The 27,004-nt window shown below is 44.9% G+C and overlaps 1 protein-coding gene across 4 annotated transcripts in view; it reads left to right on the forward strand.

The window, feature by feature from the left end:
* The window catches only part of GIT2 (GIT ArfGAP 2), a 374,247-nt gene extending 348,789 nt beyond the window's left edge, over nt 1-25,458 (forward strand). For 2 of the 4 annotated variants that reach the window (XM_069214724.1, XM_069214723.1), the window contains one exon: nt 24,581-24,932. In XM_069214724.1, coding sequence (XP_069070825.1) covers nt 24,581-24,793 — 213 coding nt within the window. In that variant the 3' untranslated portion in view covers nt 24,794-24,932. Of the gene's footprint in view, nt 1-24,580 lie in introns of all 4 variants that reach the window. The other 2 variants (XM_069214722.1, XM_069214720.1) reach the window with 2 other exon arrangements.
* Nucleotides 25,459-27,004: the final 1,546 nt, after the last annotated feature.

The raw sequence follows: 27,004 nt of genomic DNA on the forward strand, positions 1-27,004 counted from the left end.
GGAGGTGACAGCTTCAAGCTCTCAGTCCCCCCATGAGGCTTCCCGTCTGCCACTGCTTCACGGCCATGGTCGGTACCGAATACCAGAGTTGGACACCACATCCGCCTGAACCTCGGCGCCAAAGCCTTCCTTGAAGCGTCGCCATCCACTGCCACTTTAGCACCATCTTCGAAGACTCCCTCCAGGCCTCCATCGGAGTTGAAATCCACTGACCTAAAGACCATGGAGTTGAAAACCTCTTTGTCATCATTGATTCACCAAACGCCCTCTGCTCCGACCATACCAGCATCCCCAGCTGCCGCCACTTCTGCTTCTGAGGATCTTTGTATTTGCATTTGTAAAGAGCATACAACCCAGCGGGTGTCTAAGCGCCTTTATGTGTGGAAAAAGCCCTCAGCACAAAGAAGCAGTTCTTCCCCAAGCCTTCCTAGTATTTACCTTCTTGTTACCTATGGGTCTCAAGGATCTTCTGGGGACATACCAAGAAAAATCGGTCCTCAGTTATCCTGAGCCGGACTGATACAATGCCTTACGCACCAGGCATACTACTTTAACATGAATCCGTTTCCTAGAAGGAAACCAGTGTAGGGGCCTCAAACCCTCCCTCACCAAGTGCCTCTACAGGGCCCTGAGGATCAACCTCGCTGCCCCATTTTGGATCAGTTGCAACTTGTTGAGGGAGTATTTAGCAGCATTTAGATAAAGAGCATTGCAGTAATCCATAAGCGCCAAGACAACCGGAACCCCACGCTCCGCTGGAATAAACTGCAGGATCTTTCTGAGCATTTTAAGTATCCAGTGACATGTCTTCACTATCTTATTAACCTGCCCCTTTAGGGTTAATTCTAAGTCAAAAACAATTTCTAGGTTTTTTATTTCCTTCACAGCAGTGGGTAGAGGGCCGCATGCCTCCAGTCACCAGCTGCTATTCAAAGTGGAGCTACTGGACCCAAAGAGCAGAATCTTCATTTTATCACCATTCATCATAAGCTAATTTTGTTTCACCCAGCTGCTAATCTCCACCATGCAGGACTTAAATCTCCCAACCACCTATGTCCAATCTTTACCAGTTGGCACCATGATTTCTGTGTCATCTGCATAGGAAGCCACCTGAAAGCCATAAGACTTTATCAATTGTGCCAACTGAGTCACATACAGGTTGAACATAGTCAGACTGAGGGATGAGCCTTGCGGCACCCTGCAAGACAACTGGAAAGGAGAGGCTCTAAAGTCTCCACAATTAGTGATATTCGTCCTGTTCCCAAGAAAGGAATCCAGCAGTTGCAGAGCCCTGCTCCTCAGTCCTGCCTGCCACAGCCTACTCACCACTAAGGGTGGTGCCAAAGGCTGATTCTTTATTCAGATTTTTTGTAACATTTTAGTTGGAGATGGTAATAGAGAGATGGGTCGGAGGTCCTTCAGGTCATTAGCATCTTGACTAGGCTTCTTTTTGAATGAGTGAATAATGGCTTCCTTCCACGTCTGCGGAAATTTCCCTGTGGCCAATACCTGCTCATAAATTATCTCTAAGGCCTCTGTTACTACCTCAGGGGCTATTTGTAACACTTTAGGTGGGCAGGGGCTCTCAGGCGATCCTGATCTAATTTTCATTTGCAAAGAAACGATCCTCTTATGTGTGAGTGGTGAACAGGTACCTACAGTGTTTCTGTTGGGTTGCTCAGAAGATCCTTCTTCCAATCTCTTCTCTCTCTGAGGCTCTCTTATATTCCGAAATTCAGAGTGGCTATTGAGGATTTTGTCCCTAAAACATGATGCTAATTCGTCACAGAACTCCTGTGAGTTCTCCAGATCTGATTGTGAGGGAGGGATGATAACACATTTACTGTTTAGAACAGTTCGCATTAGATATTTGTGGCCTTCCTAATTTACCTCTTTAGCAAATCTTTGTTTTGATTTTTCCTCCAAACTGGGGTCTAATCTTCACCTCCTTTCTTGCTTACAGCACTGTCTTTGAAGGACTTTCAAATCCTCTGTAAACCACAGCACAGAGCTTTTGCTCCTTCCTTTCTTTAGATTCCTGATTGGTGCTGCTTCATCAAGTGTTGCCTAAAGCCAGCCAGTGAAATGTGCTGCAGGATCAGTCTTACTGGCCCAGAGCATTCTGGCCAGTCTACAATCTAAATCCCTTCTTGAAATACTGCCCCATTTCCTAGTCATCCTAGTGCTGCCAACTGAAGAGGCACTCACGGACTTCCCATAATACGAGAATAGCATCACAAAGTGATCCGACCAGCTGAGTGGCAAACAATCCCCAAACCGCAGTGTGTCATCATTTGTGAAAATACCATCTAACGTATGACCTGCAATATGTGTTGCCGTTTTCACAATTTGGGAAAACCCTTGATCATTCATCAAATCAAGAAAGGCCTTAACTTCTTTCTCTTTCTACGATTTCAAGATACAGATTGAAATCCCCCATACTTATAAAATTGTTATTTGTATTGTCAGGGCCTTTTATGTGGTCCCAGTGATCCAGGAACTGGGCTTTTGGGCCTGGCGGGTGATGTACCAGTAGCTCGGCCCACAGCAGCACATTTTTCTTATAAAGTCTAAAGGACACTTCCTCACAACCGTCCTTAACTTGGGTGCCCCTAGCCTCCAAGATGCAACCCACATCGTGACGAAAAACAATCGCCAGCCCACCGGGTTCTCTCTGGCCTTCCTGACAATAGCGTACCCTTCCGGAACAGCAGTCACCAAATCTAGGCATGACTCTTCCTTTGCCCATGTTTCAGTAACATATAAACAATCAAACCTGTAATCCTCAATAAGGTCATATATTTCCATACTATACTATGTTTGGGCATGGACCAAGCAGTAATCAGGGCAAATAATTGTTTGTGGTGTCCGCTCCCCCCGGGTCTCAAGATATGAAGAGCTTGATCCTTAGATGAACCCTTCTCCGGACCGCAGTCCTTCCTATCATTATGCCAATTACAAGCAGGACAGAAAAAGTGCTCCGTATTAACGGGGTCCCACTGTCCACAGCCTCCCTGACTATTTGGAGGGCACAAGTCCAAAATCTACTTCCTAGAAAACATGGCCCTGGTATTACCTTTTCAAAAACAGGCAGCCTCCCTGGCTCCTGGCAACATCCTTGCCTGGATGGGCACAGACTGGCTTGCCTCAGGTGCGCCTTTGGCGTGCCAGTGCACTTAAATACCGGCCTGTGGTCATGTGACCCAAAACAAATAGTGCACAGCCTCCCCTAATCCTGTGGCGCCTTCAAATCCGCCACCACACCAGCCTTAAATAAACAGGCTCTAACAGGCCCACTTAGAGTCATGAGAAAATGCAGACCCTACCCCAAACAACAGTTAAAAACAATAACAAATGTTCAAATTAAAAGTACATTTAGAAAAGAAAAACGCGAGCTGGGTGCTCTGCCACTCACCCTCAGCGTCCGCGCATCGAGGTGCTGAAATACTGGCCCTGTGGTCATGTGACCCAAAACAAGAAGTGCGCAGCCCCTCTAATCCTGTGACGGGTCCAAAATGGGTGCCACACCAGTAAACGGTCTATAACAGGCACACTTGGAGTCAGGGGAAAATGCGGACCCTCTCCCCGTTCCCAAACAACAGTTAACATCCCTACCAAATGTCCAAATTAAAAGCAATTAAAAAAAAAAAGGCCAGTCGGGAGCTTAGCCACTCACCTTCGGCGTCAGTGCACTGAAGCACTGGCCCTTTAGTCATGTGACCCAAAACAATTAGTGCACATCCTCCCTAATCCTGTGTATTGTGTTAGAAATGACCGCCACACCAGCCTAAAGTAAACAGGTTCTAACAGCTCCACTTGGAGTCAGGGGAAAATGCGGAACCCACTGGACCCCGAACAACAGCTAAAAGCATTAATAGACATTGGTGTGCTGAATTACCGGCTGCGTGGCCATGTGACCCAAAACAAGTAGTGTGCAGCCTCCCTAATCCTGTGGCGCGTCCAAAATGGGCACCGCACTAGTCTAAAGTAAACAGGCTCTAACCGGCCCGCCTAGAGTCAGGGGAAAATGTGGAACCTCTGACCCCAAACAACAGTTAAAAACATTAACAAATGCCCAAATTATAAGTAAATTTAAAAAAGAAAACCGTCAGCCGGGAGCTTAGCCACTCTTGATCTTGATCAAACCATCCTCCAAAGGCTAGAAGAGCAGCTCGAGTCAGGCAGCGGTGCATTCACATCAAGCCTGGCCCCAGCTAGATCCTGGCCCCATGCACACAAGGACTGAGTTCCTCTCAAGCGGAAGTTGACCTTTGAGGAAGCCCTGAACCCGCGTATAGAGGCAATCTCCAAAAAACATCAGCACCATGACAGGACTGGCACCGCATTCCTTCAGTTACCTCCCTCCCGTCCTTTTCCTCCTCCGCCTGTGTCTCCCTCTTAGATGCTACCTGAGGACCCTCTGCCACATTCACCACAGGGCTCTTCACATTCTGGAAGGGAGGGGAATATTTAGTTTAGGCTCTCCTTATGACTCGCCATATGAGCTCTGGCGATCCTGGGGATGATAATGGTATAGAGCCTTCAGCTGTCACTTATCCGGACCTTTATCGTGCCAAACCTTCACCCCAGATGACACCAACACATGCCATGTGGTTTTGCACCAAGAAGGCGGAAATGCAGGTTCAGGCTAAGGAGGATAACTTCCTCACAGAGACCGTCTCCTCCATGCAGAGGTCACACCAGTTAATACCCATGCTGAAAGGCATGCTTAAGCCTGCCAATTACATTTTTAAAGAACCAATAAATGCACGAGTCGTCATGCCTCGGGTAGATAAAAACAGGGAGATAAAAAATATATGGCATCTCCCTCAGACCAACCTTACATCAGAGGCCAGGTACCCCGACTCCTTGGTCGTGCACATCGCCAGAAAGTGCCCTAACTCCCAGGACACAGGAGACGTGCCTCCTCCAAACTAAGAGAGTAAAAAGATTGTTTTGGGGGGCAAACACATTGCTGCACAGTCTGCCATACATTGGCACATTGCCAGTTCTTTGGGCCTGCTCTCCTGGTATGACCGGGCACACTGGAAGACCTCACCCAACATCTACCAGAAATATTGAAGACACTGGGTTAGGATTTTGTCATGGGAGAAAACATAATTTCCAACACCAACATTAGGTGTGCAGCAGACACCGCTGCTTGAGGCCTTAACTCCAGTGTCCTCCTTTGCAGGCATGCCTGGTTGCACGTGTATGGGTTTAAACCAGAGGTGCAACAACATCTCCTCTTCATGCCGTAGGGAAGTACCTCTTTGGCATGCATATAGAGGAGATGTTGGAAAAGATTAAGGATATTGAAACTGCATGAGGCCAAAGCCATGGGTGCCCTGCAAACCCATCTGCCTGAGGCTCCTTTTGCTATTTACAGTACCAGAGCAGGGCCAAAACCACCACACCTGAGGCTTCCACATCCTTCCCCAGACAACAACAGCAGCAGACACCTTCTTGGTGTTACTACAGAGAAGGATATGGGAAATAATGGCAGAGACAGAGGAAAGTCCGCAGCTCCCAAAAGGGCTGAAGCTGCTCACCACCTCTCCCCTGCCTCCTCAACCCCTGACCACAAAAACACCCGTTCGGGGACAGTTGCAGTGGCCCTACCCCACTGTGCAGAGATCACCTCTGATCATTGGGTTCTAGACATCATACGGGAGGGGTACTGCTCGGAGCTCACACAAGCTCCACCAAACATTCTCCCCCCCATAAACAGACTCTCACGGGAGCAGCAGCATCTGCTCCAAGTAGAGATGCATGTACTGTTCACAAAAGGACCTATAGAACCAATGCCACCACAATACTGTTGCAAAGAGGTGTACTCCCTCTACTTTCTGATCTTCAAAAAGTAATGGGTCCCTAAGGTCCATCCTCGACCTCAGACTGCTCAACAAGTACATCCTGTCTGAACACTTCCACATGGTGACTCTCCAGATAGTCATTCTTTTCCTAGAAAGAGGCGACTTTGTGACAACCTTCGATCTGAAGGACTCTTACTTCCACATACCCATCCACCCTGCGCATTAAACATTCCTCTGGTAAGTGGACAGCATTATCATATCAAATTGCTGCCCATCAGCGTAACCACAGCCCCCAGGGCATTTACAAAGTGTCTTGCAGTGACCTCAGAAAGACTGGCATCTAAGTCTTCTCTTACCTGGACAATTGGCTGATCAAGAGTACCACGCTGCAGCAATCACTAGTGCACATTCAGGACTTCATAGATTTCCTTCACAGCCTAGGCTTTACTGTCGATGCAACCAAATCCACCTCCAGCCCCTCCAAGTGCAGCACTTCCTCTGGTCTTACTCGACTCCTGGGTAGGGAAAGCTTACCCAAGCCCAGCAAGGGAACAAGCAATACAGGCACTGCTGCCACTTTTTCAGCCAGAACGCCAGGTAACGGTCAGAAAGGTTATGCACTTACTCTGCATAATGGCATCCTGCATCACCATAGTCCCTCACACTAGGTTACACATGCATCCATTGGAGCAGTGTCTTGCAGCACAATGGTCTCAAGAAGAGGGTCATTGGGATGATCTTTATCTGGGGCTGTACTCTCTGCAGTGATGGAGTGCCAGCAACCCGTTATGAACAGAGGGGGGGGGGGGGGGGGAGTTGGGTGTTGCCCACACTCTTGATGTCTGCTGTAGCCTACAGCATTTGGTGGTGAGCAATTCATCACAGAAGTCCATCTTCTCATCCAATACATTCCAGGAATGTAGAACGACGTGGTAGATTTGCTCAACAGTACGCATCAACAAGTCCACGAATTGAAACTCCACGCCCAGGTCCTAATTCCATACATCCATCATTGGGTGTTCCCACGGATAGACCTGTGATCTCAGACACATACACAACCCCCTCTTTATCCCTGCCCCCTCCAACCTTCAGATTATCAGAAAGAAATGTAGAAGTGAAATGGAATGGATCTGACAGCGCTTTGGTCACAAGCTAAACCCCAAACCAGGGGATTTCACAAGATGTAAAATCTAGCAACTCAATTTGAGTTGGCTTATGAAAGCCTTCTCCTTTGAAAGATAACCTGTGCCTTTATTTTGCTCTTTTCAACAAATCTAACTTCTTTTTGTGTAGCTAACGAGGTATTGCACCCACTAACTACATATGCTAACACCATAGTTTTCAAAATGATCTTCCACTATAGTCTCTAGCTTGTAAATGAAAAGTCTCAACATATTTGCTGTTTTTCATGGTTAGAACAAGAACTGGTGACAGCACAAATGTGTTGATTGCAACACAAATTAGTTGAATGTGTTGCCATCAATTCAACACAAATGTTGAATTGATGACAACACAAATGGGTGGATTGCTTGCAAAAGTCTCTGCCGCTGGCAGTTGCTTGGCTGCATTCCAGTCAAGTAAACTTTGAGATGCATTATCTCCGATGAAGTTCTCATTTTGGATTCCATAATCCGAATTTGATATTGCAGTGCAAGGACTCCTAAACCCTTTTGAAAAGCCTAATTTTCAGAGATTACTAGCATTGGTATGCTTACCTCTGAACCATATTTCTCCAGCTATTGCAAAGGCCTTTCTTTCCAACCAGCAAAATAAGAATTGGTATTTTTGCTTCAATCTCCTCTTTGCAAATATATATTTTGTAACCTTTTTTTTTTGGAAAGGTTTATCTAAAAAAAAAAAAAAAGGTACTACATTAAGACCTTTTTAGGACTACAGCACAGCACACTTTCCCGTCCCCCAGTTGTCCCTGGCATGATCACCGTGGGTCTCCCTACTACCCATTTTATCATTCTGGATGACCCAGTATGTTTCTCTGTGCAACAGCCTCATAGGTCACCAAAAGATACATGGATAATTATTTGTGAAAGTAGATACCTAAAGTGACACTCGTTTCATCCAGAGATCATTAACCTTCTCCTAAACTGCATTGTAATCCAGCCACCTTTGTACTTTTTGCTTGAATACCTCTGAACACTGTTTAAAAAAAATAAATCCATTATTCTCTGAGGTGTTTCATTTTTACTCTCTGGAGAGTTGTTTAATGGAGACCTTCAGTGAGGATGTTCAAAACCTCTCCAACCTGAGTGTGATAACTTTTTTTCGGGATTATCCAAGCCTTTTCAGGAAGGTAGTGCAGGGAACACTCAACCAATAGACACAACAACATATTGTTCAGCCCAGTGCTATTCTTTGTATAAAAGAAAGTTCTTTAATTTCTGATGGATATTCCTAACAGCAAATTCCTCACCTTTAGAATATCCCCAGGTACCAGACAGGACCTGGAAAGTTTTTCAACATAGATCCTGTGTCCCAGTAGGTGCTGTCATGCAACTCTATTGACTCCGCTGTACCATGGATGTGAAGACTGGAGCGGCATAATAAAGCCACCTATGCACGCTGGTGTCAGATACTTTCTTTCTGTGATTTTGTACAAGGATCCAGATCTAGCTCCTAAATTTTTTTTGTGTCAAGCTGTGCGTCACCATACACTGAAGAAAGTCGTACGAGGGCTGCTGTTGCTCGAAGTAATAAGCACACACCTGTTTCCATTCTTTGGGCCGATCCCACACCAGGTATTCATTGCTTTCCAGGTCTTCAGGTAAGTCAAAGTTGAAAAAGAAACACACAATTTGCTAGTGGGACTCACCCAGCCATGCCACGCTGTCTGAAAAGTCACAAGGACATCAAGGTGCACTACTATCCCACTCCCACCCACCAGCTGAGGAATCAATTTATCAGCTAATCCTGATGCGCCCTGAATTTTCCGGTCTGTCTATGAGACCACAACAGGTTGAGGCATTTAAAGAGGCCATGCTTTGCATCTTTGGCACCCCTCCCTCTGGTACGCCTTCGCACCCCATTGATCCACAGAGGCCTCTATTAGGGATACTGCAGGTGGCTTAGTCCTTGTTGTAGTCTGTGCTTCCTAAGCCTGCCTTGGGTTCAGATTCAATACCAGTGATGACTCCACACCTGGGTCCATGCTGGATTCTCCCGCGTCTACACCGGCATTAACACAGAAGAATGAAATCAAGCCCATAGTCCTGTCCAACAACAATGCCTAGGAGCCACCCTCTGGTACTTCAACAATCATTCGGATCAGACTACGACCAGAATCACCCAGCTTTTGGCAATGACTGTGATGTTTGTGATGGAAGGAACAAATTATCCCCTCAGCACGGAAACCTTTTATATGGACCTGCCAGAGGCCATTGGCCTGGACGCTTCGCCTGACACAGGAATGGCCACTCTTCCTGGTCCTTCCATGGAATAATCTGCTTCTTTCGCCATGGTTATCAAACAGGCCTCCAAAGTTTTGGATCTACGATTGCCTTCCGTTGAGGTAAAAACTAACACCCTCACAGAAGTGTTGCAGTCCTTGCAAGCCTTATGTGAACCCCTAGTGCTATTCAACAAGGCCCTGACCGACACGCTCATGGACAATTGGACCAAACCCCTGCTCTTGTCCACCTATAAACATACAAGTGGCACGTCGCCACAGACTTGCTCCCTGTGACACTGTCTTTCTAACACAACATCCTACTCCTGAGAACATGGTGGTACAGGTCTCCACTAACTGGGTTAACCCAAATTGTTGTCCCACTACCTGCCAGACAGAGTTGAAAAGAATTAAGGCATTTGGGAAGAAGATGTTTGCTTTCACTAGCCTCACACTCACTTCAGTCAACACCAGTCGTTTACTGGGAAGGTTCTTCCATGCATTGCAGGACTCTGTGACAGAGATTTATCCCACAATCCCTGTGGACTTTTGCGCCAATTTGGCATAGACCTGTCATAACGGCCAGGATGCAGCCAACTACATCATCCGATCAGCCAAGGCACAATAGACTACCTAGCAGAGGAGTTGGAACCAGCGTGGTGCTCTGGCGCCACGCATAGATGAGACCCATGGGATTCTCAGGTGACTCTGAGGCATCACTCTTGGGTGTGTCTTCTGTCAAGTCACATTTTTTTGGCAAGAAGACCGTCTCTCCCCAAGCCATTGTGTGTTCCCTCTGTCTTTCCACCCCACCCCCCTAGGCATTATCCTCAACAATTTAACCCTTTTTGAGGCATTGCTAGGACCTTCACTTTCAGACAGTATCAATGCCCGCCACCCCAACAGCATGTAGCAAACCCAGTCCTTTCGGTGCAGGGATCTGGCAGACAGGGTAGTAGCAAACACACAAAAGTTGATGGGAGGAATGCTTCCAAGAAATCTAAACACTGGCAATCGCTCAGTGTAGTATTCAAATCCTTTGTTCATTTGTCAATCATGCCACCTCAGTTTAGACCCAGTCATATGCAAATCAGTGTTGACCCTTCCCCAATAGGATCAGTCCAGCCCGAACTAACAGGCTAGGTTCTCCCTGAACAGAACACAGGCATCCCAAAACAGGTTTCACCCTGATCGGAGGTAGTCAGTTAGGTGTTGATTGGTTCCAGTGGCACAGTGAGTGTAATAGGCCAGCAGGGGCAACCAACGTCCAAGTCCTTTAGCCCCTCTGGCAGCAACCTCCAGGCCACTTTAGTTTGTCCTTGGTGGTCATGACCAACCCTGTGAGAGCAAGTATCACTAATTTTTTCAACGGGTGGCAAACCATGAAATCTGAAAGATGTGTCCTGCAGATAGCCCAAAGGAACTATGCCCTGTTGTTCCTTTCCATCCGCCACCTATTCCACCTACATTGGAGGGGCTTTCAGACGGCATTTCTCCGTTTTACAGTAAGATGGTCAGGCTTTTTTTGGAGAAAGAGGCCATTGAGAGGGGCCCCAGCCTCAGAGATGAAACTAGGTATTATTTCCATCATTTTTTAGAACAGAAAATGCCTGCCGGTCTTTGTCGTATCTTAGATCTTTGAACCCTCAATTTCTTCCCACGGAAGTACAAATTCAGGATTCTCACACTAGCTCAGTGTATTTCTGCTTTGCATCCAGGAGACTGGATGGTAGCGTTGGACCTGAAGGATGTGTATTTCCGTATTCCTGTTGCACAATCCGACAGACATTATCTGCTGTTCACAGTGGGCCAGGAATAGTTTCAGTTTCTGGTGTTCCCTTTTTGCCTGACCAGTGCCCCTTGAGTGTCCACAAAAGTGATGGTGGTAATCGCAGCAAAGTGCCATTCTTTCCCTACCTTGACAACTCTTTATTGAAGGCGGGATCCCCCCAGGCAATTGTAAACCACTTCCAGATGATGGTGAACCTTCAGACATCAATAGGGTTCACTGTCAACGTGCTGAAGTCTCATCTGACTCCTTCACACAGACTCCGTTCAAATGAGCATTACAGGATACAGTACAGTTTTGTGCCTTCACCCTGGTGTGGAAAATGTAGGACATTCGGGCAATAGTCTCAATGTTTCAGTTTATGTCCAGGATCTCTGTGAGGATGACATTGAGGCTGCTGACTATTGGCCTCCAGCATCCTGCTAATCAACTACACGAGATAGCACATTCAAGCTCTGCAGTGAGATCTGGAGTTCCAGAGGGCACAACAGTGGGGGAACTGATCAGATTCCTTCCAGATTTTGTCAGAAATCTGCAATTGTAGCAGCTAGACTACAGTTGGGGCAGTGGCAGACTCCTCTTTTTCCTCCTCCCAGAGTGGACAGTGGTCATGGATGCATCACTACTAACAGCCATCTGGGAAAGACCCTGGTCTCTGATGGAAATGCTTCTGCAATAATTTGTTGACGTTGCAGACGTTCAGCTTGGCATTGAAGGTCTTCCTACCATACATCAAGGGGAGGCTAGTACACGTTCTCACAGACAACACCACTGCCATGTGTTACTGTACCCAGCAGGGTAGAGTTGGAGTTGGGTTTTCGGTCCTGTGCTAGGAGGCATCTCACCCCTGAAAGTCGCTGATTTACCAGGGCATTTCTCTGGTTGTGAACCACGTGTTGAAATCTTTAAATGCCAGGGCGGAAGAACTCTCTTGCAGATACCTAGCAGATCACAAATGGCACATACACCCATAGGTGGTGCAGGGCATTTTCCAGCAGTGGGGAGAACCCTTGCTCACTCTACTTACCACCGCTAAGAACGTGCAATCTCAGCATTTTGGCATGCTCGAGTTACCAAGAAGGCTTTTTCTTGAAGGTACTTTCCATCTAGACTGGAGCTTAAGACTCCTATATGCCAAAGAAGATGAAGACCGACTGGGCCTAAATCATCCTAGCGGCTCTGAATCGGGACATCACAGTGTGATATCCAGAACTTCTGGCCATAGTCCTCTGATCAAGCTGTTGCTTCAAGAGGATCTACTTTCTCAGCAACCAGGCAGTTTCCTGCACCCAGATATCTGCATTCTGCACCTCCATGCATGGAGATTGATCTGCAGCAGCAAGTTTTTTACCATCTACTTCCCAGTCATTGATGGTATTCAGGCATCCAGTCTTCCATCTACATAATTGGTGTACACTGGGGGCTGGGACACGTTTGTGGCTTGATACGGCATCGATCAGATTGACCCACTACAAGTTATGCTGTCTTAAGTGGTGTTTTTGTCGGCAGCTCAGTATGGACTTGCATTGGGCTCTGTCAAAGGCTGTTTGTCAGCTCTTTCGACTTCTTTTTGGTTAATGTATCCGCTTTCTTTGTTTGAATCGCCTGTTCTCATGAGATTTCTTAACGTTTTATATGTTTACGTAGACATCCTTTCTGGTACCACACTGTGGCTTGAATTGGGTTCTCAATTTTGTAATGTGCACCCCATGTGGTCCAATGCACACTACGTCTCTTGACTCTGAAAACTGTCTTTCTGGTCATGATAACATCAGCTTTTTGCATAAGTGAGCTGCAGGCACTATCAATCCAGCCGCCTTACACAACATTCTTTCCATGTAAACTGGTGTTGAGACCTCAAGCTGCATTTCTGATGAAGGCGATAACCCCTTTCCATGTCAAAAAGGCTGTCACCCTTCTGACTTTATTTGCCTCGCCTCACCCCTCGAAAGAGGTGTAGAGATTCCTTCATTTGGATCTACATTGAACGTACAAAGGGCTATCGGGTGGACAGTCAATTGTTTGCAGGCTTCTCAGGGTCATAGAAGGGCAAGGCAGTGCAGAAAAGAATCCTGTTGAGGTGGATAGTCCTCTGCATAAATATTTGCCACACGATAACTGAAAAGCAGCCTCCTGAATGGTTAAGGGCACATTACACTTCGGCAAATGCTGCTGTTCTTTCACTAACACACGGAGTGCATGTCCTGTATGCCTGCCAGGCTGCTTCGTGGGCATAAGTGCACACATTCATGAAACACTATTGCCATGACAGTCGGGTCCGTGAAGTAGGGCATTTTGCATGCTTAGTCCTGCAGGACTTTTTGGTCTGAGGCATTGCACAAATTCGCCACCTGGGTAAGTACTGCTTTGGTATCTCCCGACAAGATGAGGAACTTACGGTTACTATCCAACCGAAGAACAAGTTATAGACCTTCAGTAACGCTTGTTCGGATGGATATTATTTCTAGCTGCAGATTGCTCCCACCTTCCCGTTCAGTGGAATGAGCTCCTATTTCCATCCAAAAGGTTCCAAACTAGAGATCTGCACACTTATCAATGGGCTCTGTCGCTGATAATGTGGACCAGCCTTCAAAAGCAAGTTGATGGCACTTATAGGCAGCCGCTCTCGTCACTTACAGAGTGGAACAATGTTGTTACGGAGCCACCTTTCAGCACACAAGGAGTTCCTCTTTTGAATCTCCAGTTCCAGTCTGACGCTTAGGGGAATATTCACAAGATGAGAAATCTGCGGTTAGATTGTTTATCCACCAGAAAGAGCATTACAGAAGACAACAAACCTGTTCTTTGCTATTTCATTTGTCCCAGTGTAATCCCTATCATCTTCCATTTAGATGCAACATTGGAATATCCCTCTTAATCCCTTATAATACAGCCACTAATTTGTGGGCGTCCTCACTGCTAGCATTGATATTTACCATTCATGCATTTAGCTGAAATGTCTCTTATAACAAGTGTTAATGTTTACCACCTCAATGATACTCAGTTGAATGAAAGAAATGGTCAATCCTGACTGGATTCAAACCCAGTAACTGCTGTTTACTTCTCAATCCTGAAAGCTGAAATGATACAACAGCTCAGAGCAGTTGTATGCCCTTGTTATACACTGCTTCTGTTTAATTCCTTTAAATGATTTATAAGTGCTTACAATTACTCAGAAGGGTTTCTTGGGGCTTGATACTAGATGATGGGTCTCTTGCATCTTGAAATGTCTCTAAAGGAACAGTTCATTTAATCGAGGCCATTTATTAGTGGACTAAACCCTTTTTCTTTTTATCTGAAAAGAGGGACTTAGCAAGCAATCAATACTAAAAGTGTCATGAAACCACCTAAAACCAGGATTAGAGTAATTAAGAAGGAGAGCTTGCATGAATAAAAGATGCAGGATGATGGGTTTAGGACACACAGGGGTGTACCTGACAAATTGAAAGAAAGACTAGACAGGAGCTGAAGACTGGAGCAGGTTGAAACAGACTGGGATCCGAGATAGTGTTCATGAATTGATCAATGCCTACAAAAGACAAAACTTGTAAGACAATACAAATACCATACAATAAACAAAAGGAAGACAACAGAAAAACAATAGACAAGGTAACATAAATGATAGTTTGCAATCTTAGTGGAGAGCATTCTGTCTATGATGGAAAAAGAGCTAACAATAAAAGTAAACAGCAGTTAATCTCAGAGTCTTGGGTGACACACAGCAATTCTTATCAAAGTGCAGCACAGAGAGTGTACATGAGGCACCAAGCCTCAACACTCACTGGCACCTTCTGGTGACAATAACAAAGATTTCAACATCGGGTCCAATCTGGGAACTAAAAGTAAAAATGTTCAGACTAGTCATCGTTTCCTTCACGGTCTCTCATCTCTCTGTTGAAATTATCAAAGTTGCCTTTTTGTCAGTTTATGTCCTCCTCTGTCCGTGCATGGCATCCCTTGTGAACAATGACGAGTACCTCCTCTTCAGTGATGTTTGCTGGGGCATTCTACGATCCTACATCTTGTTTTCCATATCATGTGGCTGATAAACCATTACATCGACAAACATCAGTTCCCCATGTGCCAGTAGTAGGGCCTAGGGGTGTGCTTATTGAGGCAAAATAGCATTTATTATTTTTATTCATGGGAGCTGCGACTGGTGAATCCTTATCAGCCAGACAGGTAGAGGGGGGTGAGTCGCGGGTTGTGATGACTTCGTAACATTATGTTCTGCAGCTGGCCGGGGAAGCCAGTGGAATTCCATCAAGAAGGATGTACCGTGATGCATAATGGAAACTGATGTCAGGGCCAGCACAAATGGACATAAAAGATGCTGAGTCCAGAAATGCTAGGGGAGATGCACTTGACAATTCTTGGAATAAGGAAGAATTTGAAACCACTAAGAATTCTTCAGTCCATATCTTTTTATACACAATCCAAACAGCACTTCTTTTTATTCTAAAAATGAAAATTCTCTAACAGTAAAGCATTACTGCTAAGGTGACTTCAGAGAACTGAAATGCCATCGGCATCACCAAAGCCTCCAAGCAGCTGTAAAGCCCTGCAAAAAAAATAAAAACATGAAAGAAAAAGTCACAGAAGGCTACAGATGTGTTAGTATTTATATTGTTATGAGCAGCAGTAAGGGTCAAACGTTTTTTTTCTTTATGTTGCATTTGTCAAGATAAACAGCCAGATGTATCAAAGTTTTTTGCATTGGCAAACAATGCGAATCGCAAAATTCGGCCGTTTGCGAATGCAAAAATGCCTTTCGCAAAAATAGCGATTCCTTAAAATTGCGACCCCCATTTAGAGAATCGCAAATTGCGATTCTCTAAATAGGAAATCGCAAATAAGGAATCCCTATTTGCGATTTCCAAAGCACATGGATCAAGCATTTCCTAAATATGAATTGGGCATTTAGGAAATGCAAATACCACAAACTCAAGTTTGGTGGTAAGCATGTGCAATTTTAAAAAATGCATAATAAATGCATTTTAAAAAATGACATGTAGCGCACACATACCCCTAGGGCATGTGTGTGTTTCACGTGTCCCCAAATATTTTTTGGAGGTGCATCAGAGGGGGCCTTTTCCCCCAGCACCTTGGGGTTTGCATTACCTAATTTTCGAATTCCTAATTGGGAAATGCAAAACCATTCGCACCTATGGGCCTGTGGACCCATAGGGATGAATGGAGTCGCATTCTCTAATTGCGATTCGGTAATTACAAAACGGATCTTTGATATATCTGGCCCAAAATTGCAACGTTTTACAGAGCTCTGCAACAATCTTCTTGATGGTGATTAATAAGGCAGAAAGAAAGACATCAACAAACCTTTTTTTCAGTATGCTGAAGTGAGCAGTAAAAAATCCATATACTCCTTGTTTTTCAAACAAATCATTTAAATTGTTTAATGAGCTCAAGAATTGCGGGTGTTATTTTGTTATTTCAAGACATCAACGCGATTTTATGTCCTAAGAAACGTCTGAGAAAGCATCTTCCAGTAACAATCATGTCTCATTTGTGGAAAAAAAGAAAAGTATTTTAATTATTTTCAGTTTCTAATGGTATTTTAAAAAACAAAACACAGTAGTGGTCATTAATTATGGATTATGGATCTTTGCTCATAGTATTAACCCCCCTGCAATTATAAGTCTGAGTGGAAAATGAGGACGTACAGAGAGGAAATTGATAATTAGGTACTGTCAAGACCTACAGCATGGTTGCAATAAAGGTACTGGCACCCATTCTCTTGATTTCACCCACAGCAGGAGGGTAATCATAGCTACAGTCTGTCTAATAGCCATTTCTATGAATGTACAATGCAGCTAAAGGTAGAGTCATATAAGCATTCCATGCAGGGAGTTATAATCAGTGTTAAATTTCATCACAAGAAAAACACCTCAACGTAATATACAAAAACAGTTTCATGCCTCATTCCATATCAAAGGTATATCCTCCATGTAGTGATTGATTGCTGGGATTTCTACTGCTGTACCTTTGCGTAAACCCTCAGCACATGTGCATTATGAGCATCAATCCACTTTAATTTTACCCACCCCAAAGAGCTTCACTATTCAGCCACAAAGTCATTAGAAAGTAGAATGTGACGTGGATCTCCATGGACATTGATTCGCTAACATGCTATTGGTAGCAAAATTGAAATCAGACATCCTTTGTCCTAAAAGGCATCACAGCAAGTGACATCATGACCTTTGACCTTGAATATTCCCAGAAAGGATAGTCACATGACCTGAATCTTGACATCACAATTGACATTGTTAATGCCCATAATAACTGCATGATTCATATACCAACACAACAGCTATAAATCTCCACTTTTGATACCACCTGTATTCTAATTAAGGTGCTGACATGAAATGCCAATGGAATATTACTCATTTCCCTTTGCCTTACATTAACAATTATATGTTTGTTTGAAGAGGAGGATACAGGGCTACAAAACACTGAACAGCTCTGGGAACCTAAATTATTTGTACCACAAATGGTCTTGATTTAATGGTTTCCCTAGTGTCTACTTTAATGAAAAATGTAATGATAAATCATACGGAAGAGGCAAAAAGTTGATTAAAAAAGTAATAGTTCTTATGTCCACCTACATTAATTGACATGAACCATTGGGGAGGGCCTTTTCACGTAGGTAAAGTTAGTTCTAAATGTTAATTTACAAGTGAAATTACCTCATTCACACCTGCTAGAAATTCACAAAAGGATTCCAGGCAGACACAAGCGATTTGACAGGTGGTAGATGTCCACTATGAGTGTGGAGGGCTTTACACCCCTGAATCCCACTCGAGGCGGAATTAGTCATTCTTTGGTGTTCTAAGTTGTGGTTTTGCCTTGGAAGTTTGTGAACAACAACAAATATTTTGAGCATGGAAAGATTCATATCTGATAGAGACTTCTAGCTGCAGATTCCTTACCTTTGAAATCCCTGGCATCAGCTTCGAATCCGAAATCTTTTTGCTGAGCAATACCCTGCGCGCGGCCGTTAGGTGGTGCCGTTTGGTTCTGCGTGCATCGTCCAGGTCCACGTGGCTTCGTCAGCATTGTTGGAGCCGTCTATGATGTCATGGTCATCTATATAGACGCCACCTCAGCGCGCGTACGTCAGTTCTTTTCCTTACCTTTTTTCAAAGTTTTGTCATCTGTGCGAGGGATATGTCCTCTAGGAAGACAGGGTTCAAGCCATGCGGCGCTTGCCAGCATGCAATGTCAGTAACAGACCCCCATGAGATATGTCTCTGGTGCCTCGACAGGGCCCACGACTCAAAGTCGTGTTCCAGCTGCCGGGACATGGTGCCGAAAGCTTTGAGGGAGCGGTCCCTAAAGATCATGGCGGGCCGGCAGTCGACCTCAGTCTGCATGACTCCTCAGAGGTCACGTCCCGCTCAAGGAGGAGGTCGCGGAACCGCTGCAGGAGCCCCAAGTCCTCTTCATCCCATTCGAGGTCCGCAGGCCCTCGGGAAGAGGCACAAAAAGAAGTCCAAACGGACTTCAACTTCGGCATGTGCGTCGGCCAACGAGGCGTCTCAGAAACGTCGACGTTCCGAGCACAGTTCTGCGGAGTCGTTGCCAGGGCTGTCTACGCGTCTCCCCCCCCTTTCTGGGAGCCAGAGCGACCCCTGCTCAATTAAAGGAATTTTACGAGGCTATGCACCCTGTTTTTGAGCAGGCTGCCCCCTCGGGTGTGTCTTCGGGCCCCACGGGGTTGGCAGGGGCCCATCGGATTCGACACCGGCAACTTCTGACTCGGTGCTGTTGGGGACTCCAGGATCTGATAGCGTATCCGGACCGGCACCAGGTTCTCACAGTCTGCCTCCTCCCGGCCCAACGTTGACGCTCCCTCCACCACCGGCGCCCACTGGTGGTGGTAGCCCCATCCTCATTCCTGGTGATCCGGAACAATGCCGATTCCGACTTCAACAGTGCCAATTAGGCCCAGATCGGTGCCCAAGGCTTATTTACAACAGCCAGGCACAGGTGAGGAGTGGGAGGGGTCTGAGGACCCATTAGAATACGGATTGGAGCAGGAACAGGACTGGTATGAGGATCTAGGGGAAGCCAGTGGACTGGATACTTCTCCAGATGCTGGCATGCTCTCACCTCCTGCTGTGGCTATGGAGGAGGGTGCATCTTATGCCATGGTGGTGCTTAGGGCATCTGAGGTCTTGGACCTAGACTTGCCTAAGGTGCCAGTCAGGACTAATCTCCTGACGGAGGTGCCTCAGCCAGGGGTTGCTACATCAGAGACGATGTTACCCTTCAATAAAGCCCTCACAGATGTCCCAGCACAGGGGCTCCTGTGAATAGGGCAATCACCCATCGCCATAGACCAACTCCAAGTGACCCCAGTTTCTTCACCCAACACCTCACCCCAGAGAGCTTGGTGGTCCAGGCCTCCACTTCCTGTGGTGCCTTCCCTTCTGCTCCCCCGGATAGGGAATCCAAGAGGCTGCACCAACTTGGGAAGAAGATGTTTTCTTCTTCCAGCCTGGCATTGAGGTCGGTAAACACCTCTTGCCTATTGAGCTGTTTTTCCCATACTTCATGGGATACGGTGGCACAAGTGCTGCCCCAGGTCCCGGAGGGTGTACAGGACACCCTCACCCAGGCTGTCAAGGATGGGAGAGATGCAGCCAAGTTTACCATCAGGTGTGGCTTGGACACGACCGACTCACTGGGCAGAGCGATTTCTTCGACAGTGGCCCTCCAATGCCACGTATGACTGCGTACCACTGGCTTTTCGGGGGATGGCCAGTCAAACTTGATGGACATGCCTTTCGATGTCACATGCCTTTTTGGTGAAAAGGCAGACTCTGCGCTTGAGAGATTCAAGGATTCTCGAGTTACGGCCAGATCCTTGGGTCTTTCAGTGCCTGTTCGACAGCAGCCTGTCTATCACCCCTTTTGAGGCTTTGGGAGGGGCGCAGTACCACGCCAACAGCAAGTTAGCCACCGTCCTCCGGCATCACAGCATCCAGTGTGAGGATGCGGTCGTGATACCTACAGACCCAGAGGATCTAGCCAGAGGTTGGCCACCACCCAGCCCCCCATTTTCTACAACGCCCAAGCCCTCCTAGAATGGTTTGCAAGACGATACCCGTCCAGTTGGAGGGAGGATTCAGTTTCATCTCCCTCACTGGCAATCCATAACATCGGACAAATGGGTCATACAGAAGGGCTATTTCCTCCCCTTCCAGTCTTTCCCTACCTCTAGCCCTCCAGTAATAGAACAGCTGATGGGGGATCATGTGATCTTACTCCGCGAGGAAGTTATGATTCTCTTGGCCAAGGGAGCCATAGAAAGGGTCCCAAAATCAGAAGTAGGCAGTGGTTGTTATTCCCCGCTACTTTCTGATTCCCAAACAGAACAAGGATCTTTGCCCTATTTTGGACCAAGGAGAATGGATGGTAGCGTTGGCCTTGCAGAATGCGTATTTTCACATCCCCATCCTGCCCGTCCACAGCCGTTACTTGCGGTTCTAGGTGGGCCACAAGCACTTTCAGTTTACCGTGCTCCCCTTCGGTCTCACCAGTGGCCCTCGGGTGTTCACCAAGGTGATGGCGGTGGTGGCAGCTCATCTGCGCAGGTTAGTGATCGCAGTCTTCCCCTACCTCGACGACTGGCTGTTGAAGGCTCCTACACCCCAGGCTCTTGTCACCCACCTTTAGACTACAGTGGACCTCCTGCATTCGCTGGGGTTCACGATAAACGTGCCAAAGTCACACCTGACTCCCTCTCAGAAGCTCCTTTTCATCTGAGCTGTTCTGGATACAATGCAGTTTCAGGTCTATCCTCCCGAGAAGCGAGTCCAGGATATTCAGGTTATGATGCCGATGTTTTGCCTCTATCCTGGATTTCGATGAGACAGACTCTGAGGTTGTTGGGATTCATGGCTTCCTGCATCCTAATAGTCAAACATGCCAGATGGCATTAGAGGGCTCTGTAATGGGACCTGAAGTTCCAATTGACACCGCATCAGGGAAATCTTACCGACACTGTTCAGATCTCAGAGGGAACTTCAAAAGACCTGCAGTGGTAGTTAGTGAACTGCGATTGGGTCAAAGGCAGACTCCTCTCCCTTCCCCAACCAGATCTCACAGTAGTGACCGATGCATCACTTCTGGGATGGGGGCGACCATCTGGGAGAGGCGGAGATCAGGGGCCTCTGGTCTCCAGTGGAGTCTGGGCTCATATCAACTTATTGGAGCTCCGGGCGATCCGGCTAGCATTGAAAGCCTTTCTTCCTTTTGTGAAAGGGAGGTTAGTGTAGGTGTTCACGGACAACACTACCGCAATGTGGTACTGTAACAAGCAGGGAAGTGTGAAGTCGTGGACCCTTTGTCAAGAGGCTCTGCGTCTCTGGACATGGCTGGAACAGCAGGGCATAACCCTGGTGGTTCAACACCTGGCAGGTTCTCTGAACGCCAGGGTGGATAAACTCAGCCGTCGATGCCTAGTGGATCACGAATGGTATCTCCATCCGGAGGTGGCGCAAGGACTCTTTTAGCAGTGGGGAGAGCCTTGGTTAGATCTGTTCACCTCCGCAGAGAACGTGCAATGTCAGCAGTATTGCACGCTTGAGTTTTTCAAGGCAGCAATCACTCGGCAACGCTTTTTGTCACAAGTGGAATCAGGCCTCCTATACACATTTCCGCCTATACCACTTCTGCCCAGAGTTCTTAAGAAGATCAAGAATGAGCAGGCCCAAGTCATCCTAGTGGCTCCGGATTGGGCACAGAGTCTGGTATTCCAAGCTACTCAAAATGAGCCTCAATCCTCCGATCAGGCTGCACCTTTGAGAGGATCTTCTGTCGCAGCAGCAGGGGCGGATTCTCCAACTGAACCTGTCAACTCTGCACCTTCATGCATGGAGATTGAGCAGCGGCAGTTGATGGCTTTTGACCTTCGTCATGAAGTCTGTAAGGTTATTTTGGCAGCCAGGCATCCCTCCACTAAGACTGTATACGCCTGCTGTTGGAAACGCTTTGTATATTATTGTACAGAAAGGTCTATTGACCCTCTTGCTGCTTCTCTTTCTGACATTCTTCTTTTCACTCTGTCTCTAGCCCTGCAGGGTTCTTCCTTAGGGACTCTAAAGGGCTATCTTTCTGCCTTATCTGCATTTTTTCGGCTGCCTGGCCAGCCTTCCTTGTTCAAATCTCCCACTGTAAATAGATTCCTCAAAGGGCATCTACATATGTTTCCCCCCTATGCCCTTTATTATGCCTCAATGGGACTTAAATCTTGTCCTCACATTTCTCATGTGTGCTCCCTTCGAGCCTTTACGCAACTGTCCACTCCGGCTGCTCACCATCAAGACATCCTTCTTAGTGGCAATAACATCTGCCAGGAGGGTGAGTGAGATGCAAGCCCTGTCATCAAGGACACCATATCTCACTATCCATCCAGATAAAGTGGTTCTCAGAACTGGTGCCTCTTTCCTCCCCAAGGTGGTGACCCCATTCCATCTGGGTCAGAATATCACTCTGCCCACCTCCTTTGCTCTACCGCATCCTTCTAAGGAAAAGGAGCGACTCCATCGACTGGACCCAAAAAGAGTGTTGTTGTTCTGCCTTGACCGCACAAAAGGGTTCCGGGCGGATGACCAACTCTTTGTGGGGTACGTGGGAGCAAAGAGGGATCAGGCAGTGCCAAAGCGAACCATTCGGAGCTGGGTCGTTCTCTGCATTAAGATATGCTACGCATTGGCCAGGAAGCAGCTTCCTGAGCGTTTGCGGGCTCATTCTACCAGGGGCAAAGCTGCTACCACTGCGCTAGCTCGAGGTGTACCAGTCCTGGAGATCTGTCAGGCGGCAACGTTGGCGTCCTTGCACACTTTTGCGAAAAATTACTGCCTGGACAGTCCGGTACGAAGGGACTGGTACTTTGCCCGTTCAGTCCTGCAGGACTTTCTAGTGTAAGGAGTGGTACCCGCAGCCCACCGCCAGGAGGATATGGTTTGAATATCTATTCAAAGGTAAGGAATCTGCAGCTAGAAGATGAACAAGTTACTTACCTTTGGTAACACATTATCTGGTAGAGACTCTATCAAGCTGCATATTCCTTACACCCATCCATGCCTCCCAGCTCAGCGGATATGACTAGTAGGGTTAGGGTTTATCCCTTCTCAGGGACCTAGTTTTGCACAGACAAATATTGGTTCTATCCATGTCTCTGCGCTTCTGGCGTGGAAGTTTTTGCGGATAAAAGAACTGATGTATGCACACCGAGGTGGCGTCTATATAGACAACCGTAAATTGGACGTGAATTATACGTTTGGTTTAAATTATTTCTCATTGTTAATACATTTTGATTTATGATCATTTGTAACCCACTAACACATAAGAAGCACAGAGGGTGAAATCCAACATATCATTTTAATGTAGCCATAATAAAACCCAACTCTTTGATCGCTTTTTTTGCTTGTTTATTGATTATTTTATTTAATCATATGAATCTGAATTGCACCATTACATTTTTGTTTGACAAATCAAAAAGTTTACTTTTCCCAGCAGCTGCTGCAGAAAGTAAACATTGCTCATAATAACACTGTTTACATTCTGCTCTTGACACTGTCTCCACAACCTCTGAAGCCAGGGGTCTCACAGACATTAACAGGGGTTTCAAAGACCTTACCAGTGGTTGCAAGGGGCAAGCCAGAGGTCGCAGTTGCAACCCCTAAATGACTTCTAAAAGTATAGTTGCTTTCTTTCTATTCCTAGTGGCAGCAGAGCTCTAGGAGGGATACTTTTGGATTTTCCTGTTGGAGTCAGAGGATAGCATCTCATGTATGAGTGCTAGAGGGTATGCAGGTAGGTTATTCACAGATAGAGAAAACACCTTGTGCGTTTGTCATCTCACTTCATCTGTGTGATTATTTCTTCCATCTTGGAGGAAGCCAACGTTTGTTCAGTAGACTGCAATGAAGTGTATTCCTTTATCCCATTTATGAAAAAATATAAAATGGTAAGCTTTGTTTAGTCATTTCCCATTCAAAATTGTGCACTTCAGCCTGAAATATGTTCCAAGAGTACTAACTAGATTCTTGATTCTTGGAGTTGAAGAGATACTTCCATAGCTATGATATTCATGTGTACCGTTATCCAGACAACTGAATGAATTACACAAAACCGTGTTTAACCATCCACTAGTACAGTGTAGGATATGAAATAATTATCATACTCTAGTTTCACAACTAAGGGCCTGATTACGACCTTGGCAGAGGGGATTACTCCATCACAAACGTGATGGATATCCTGTCTGCCATTTTGCAAGTTCCATAGAATATAATGGAACTTGTAATATGACGGGCAGGATATCCATCACATTTGTGACAGAGTAATCCCCTCAGCCAAGGTCATAATCAAGTCCTCAGTCTTTTGGGCAAATAATTTAACTGTATAGCAAATTTGTTTTTTGTACTATCCTCTGTGCATTATCATCAGCTGTGGAAAATACATTATTTTCAGATGGCTTATGTTTTTTAGTCCAAAGTAACAAATGGATTTTTTCTGTACTTTTATTTTGTTATTTTTCTTTTTTAGAAACCCAAGTCTGACATGGTGAGAACTTCACTAAGACTGCTAACATCCAGTGCCTATAGACTTCAGACGGAATGTAAGAAAACTCTTCTATTGGAATTAAGTCCTACAACTGATGTACAGCTTATTACCCAACAAGTTATTCAGTGCGCATATGACATCGCAAAGGCTGCCAAGCAACTGGTTACCATAACAACCAAAGAAAACAGCAACTGAATCATGTTCTGTTTTAGAGACTTGCTTTTTTATAAGGTTACATTTCTGATGAAAATACCACCTTTTTATTATTATTTTTTTTACCAAAATGTAAAGGGTCAACCTCAACGTTTAGAAATAAAATACCAGTGTTATTTTAGCATGTTTTTTAACTAATTATGTTAAGCTATTTATTTAACCCACTGCCTTATTTCATACCTTATTCTTGCCAAACCTCTTGGAAAAATTACTGTTGGAGTATTAAGTTGAACTGTATCAGCTGTAAGGAACATAAAAGCTCTAAATGTTGGCAAAGTTATTGGAAACAAATTAAAAATAATACTGCTGATGGAAATTCACATTTATTAATGTATTTTAAATAATATTTTAAAATGTGCTTTGAGAATTGTTGTTGCAGTTGTGCAATGGCATGTTGTATTGTTTCACTGCAGAGTTTCTAAAATCCCAAGATAGATTATTCTAAACCATTTGCTACACGCATTTTGGTGCATAATTACCTCACAATTCCATGGTATCAATTATCTCCTGTTAAGATTATGAGAATTCACTTTCTTTGTAGATCTGTGGAATTGTTGTGCAGTTTAATTCCATGTTGCCTAGCAATAAGTTGTCTTATGTTTTGAGATGATAAGATTTTAACATTAAACGCAGTGCTCTGGCATTATAAAAAAGACAACAACTGCAGTGTGTGTATTTTAGATATTGTCCGGTTTAATATGAATTATTTTGGTGAATAGGTTTGTTCCACAGTTGTCATATTGCTTTACATTGTTACAGGCCGAGTTTGCATGATCTTGGTGTATGTACAAAGAATCCATCAAAGTCAAGATAATATGGAGTTCTTTGAAATGTGTTAAGGCCTTTTAACAGTCTCAGTATTCAGTTATACTCTCTTTAAACAAATACTTCATGAAAAATATAGCGGTGACCACGTTTTCCCATAAACATCAGATTAAATCAGCGTAATATATTAAATAGCTGAACCCCTGACAACCTTAAGGCGGCCTATATGTGATTTTGAAGAGCAGCAAGATTTTAAAAACCTGTGACATTGCAGAGTAATTGTACTGACGGAGATGTCAGGCTGTGTGAATGTTTCATAATACTATTTAGGACATATTAATATCGAACCTTGTTTTTTTTGCGTAAAATGTACTCCAGCTCAACGAGAATCAATGACTGTGGTTAATCTTGGCCAATTGTAGTTCAGTTTTTGTTATTCTTTAGTTCTCTGTCAAACATTGTCAATTCATTCTTTTTTAATTTGCCAGTTAAATACACCAGTATTGTCTATTGTGTGCCATATTCCATTTATAACTAGGAACTTGTATATAAAGCTTATCATGTAGATGTAAGTTAAAGCAAACTGTAAATTGTTCTAACATCAGGTTTTAGAATAAATCTATAGGAACTAATCCCCTATGGAATTAGTTCAGTACATGTTAGTAAAATTAAATAAATCTAGAGGTACAGGGTATTCAACTTTGCACTTTTAATAAAGAAATGTTATTAATGAACCCTAGGCTATGCCTTAATATTACAGTGGAATAGTTATATTCCATTTTAAAACATTTAAGCCACCCACAATTTTTTATTGTTGAATTCTAAATTGTTTACTCAGAAGTCATGCAAACCATAATTAGTGTGTAAATGTAGTGGTATATCTTTAATTCATGTGTCATAGACTGGACTTTTTCCCAGTGGGCTAACTCTGTGCTGTAGCATACTTGTTTATTTCTGTTTTCCCACATCATAAATAGTATACAAATATAGCCATCACTAATGGGTTGAGTGAGAAAATGTTGTTAACCTATTACTTCTGTAAATTTCTATTGTGTAAAAGAGATTGTTCAGTATTCCAGCCTTCACAAAAGACTTTGGGAACAAAGTTTATCCAATTCAGGATTTTTAGAAAAAAATGACGCACATTTTTTGCAGTGCTGTGTTGCAAATTAACTCATCAATACTGTATCTGTATTTAAATACGCTGCGAGTTGTGTTTTACAAAGGGAGATATGATGCAGAACCGGCCTGCTGGTCCTTAGCAGCTTGGTCATTCTAGGTGCCTTCTTTACTTGTGATAATTTTATTACTTTGAATTGTGGTTTGAGGAATTTTTTCATACATCCTTGTGAGAATAATGAAAATGTTAAATGTCTGCAAACTAAAAGATCTTTCTTTTTGGTTTTTTATGATTTTTGTATGGCTTTC

The sequence above is a fragment of the Pleurodeles waltl genome, chromosome 11 (assembly GCF_031143425.1).
Source record: "Pleurodeles waltl isolate 20211129_DDA chromosome 11, aPleWal1.hap1.20221129, whole genome shotgun sequence".
Classification (NCBI taxonomy): Eukaryota; Metazoa; Chordata; class Amphibia; order Caudata; family Salamandridae; genus Pleurodeles; species Pleurodeles waltl.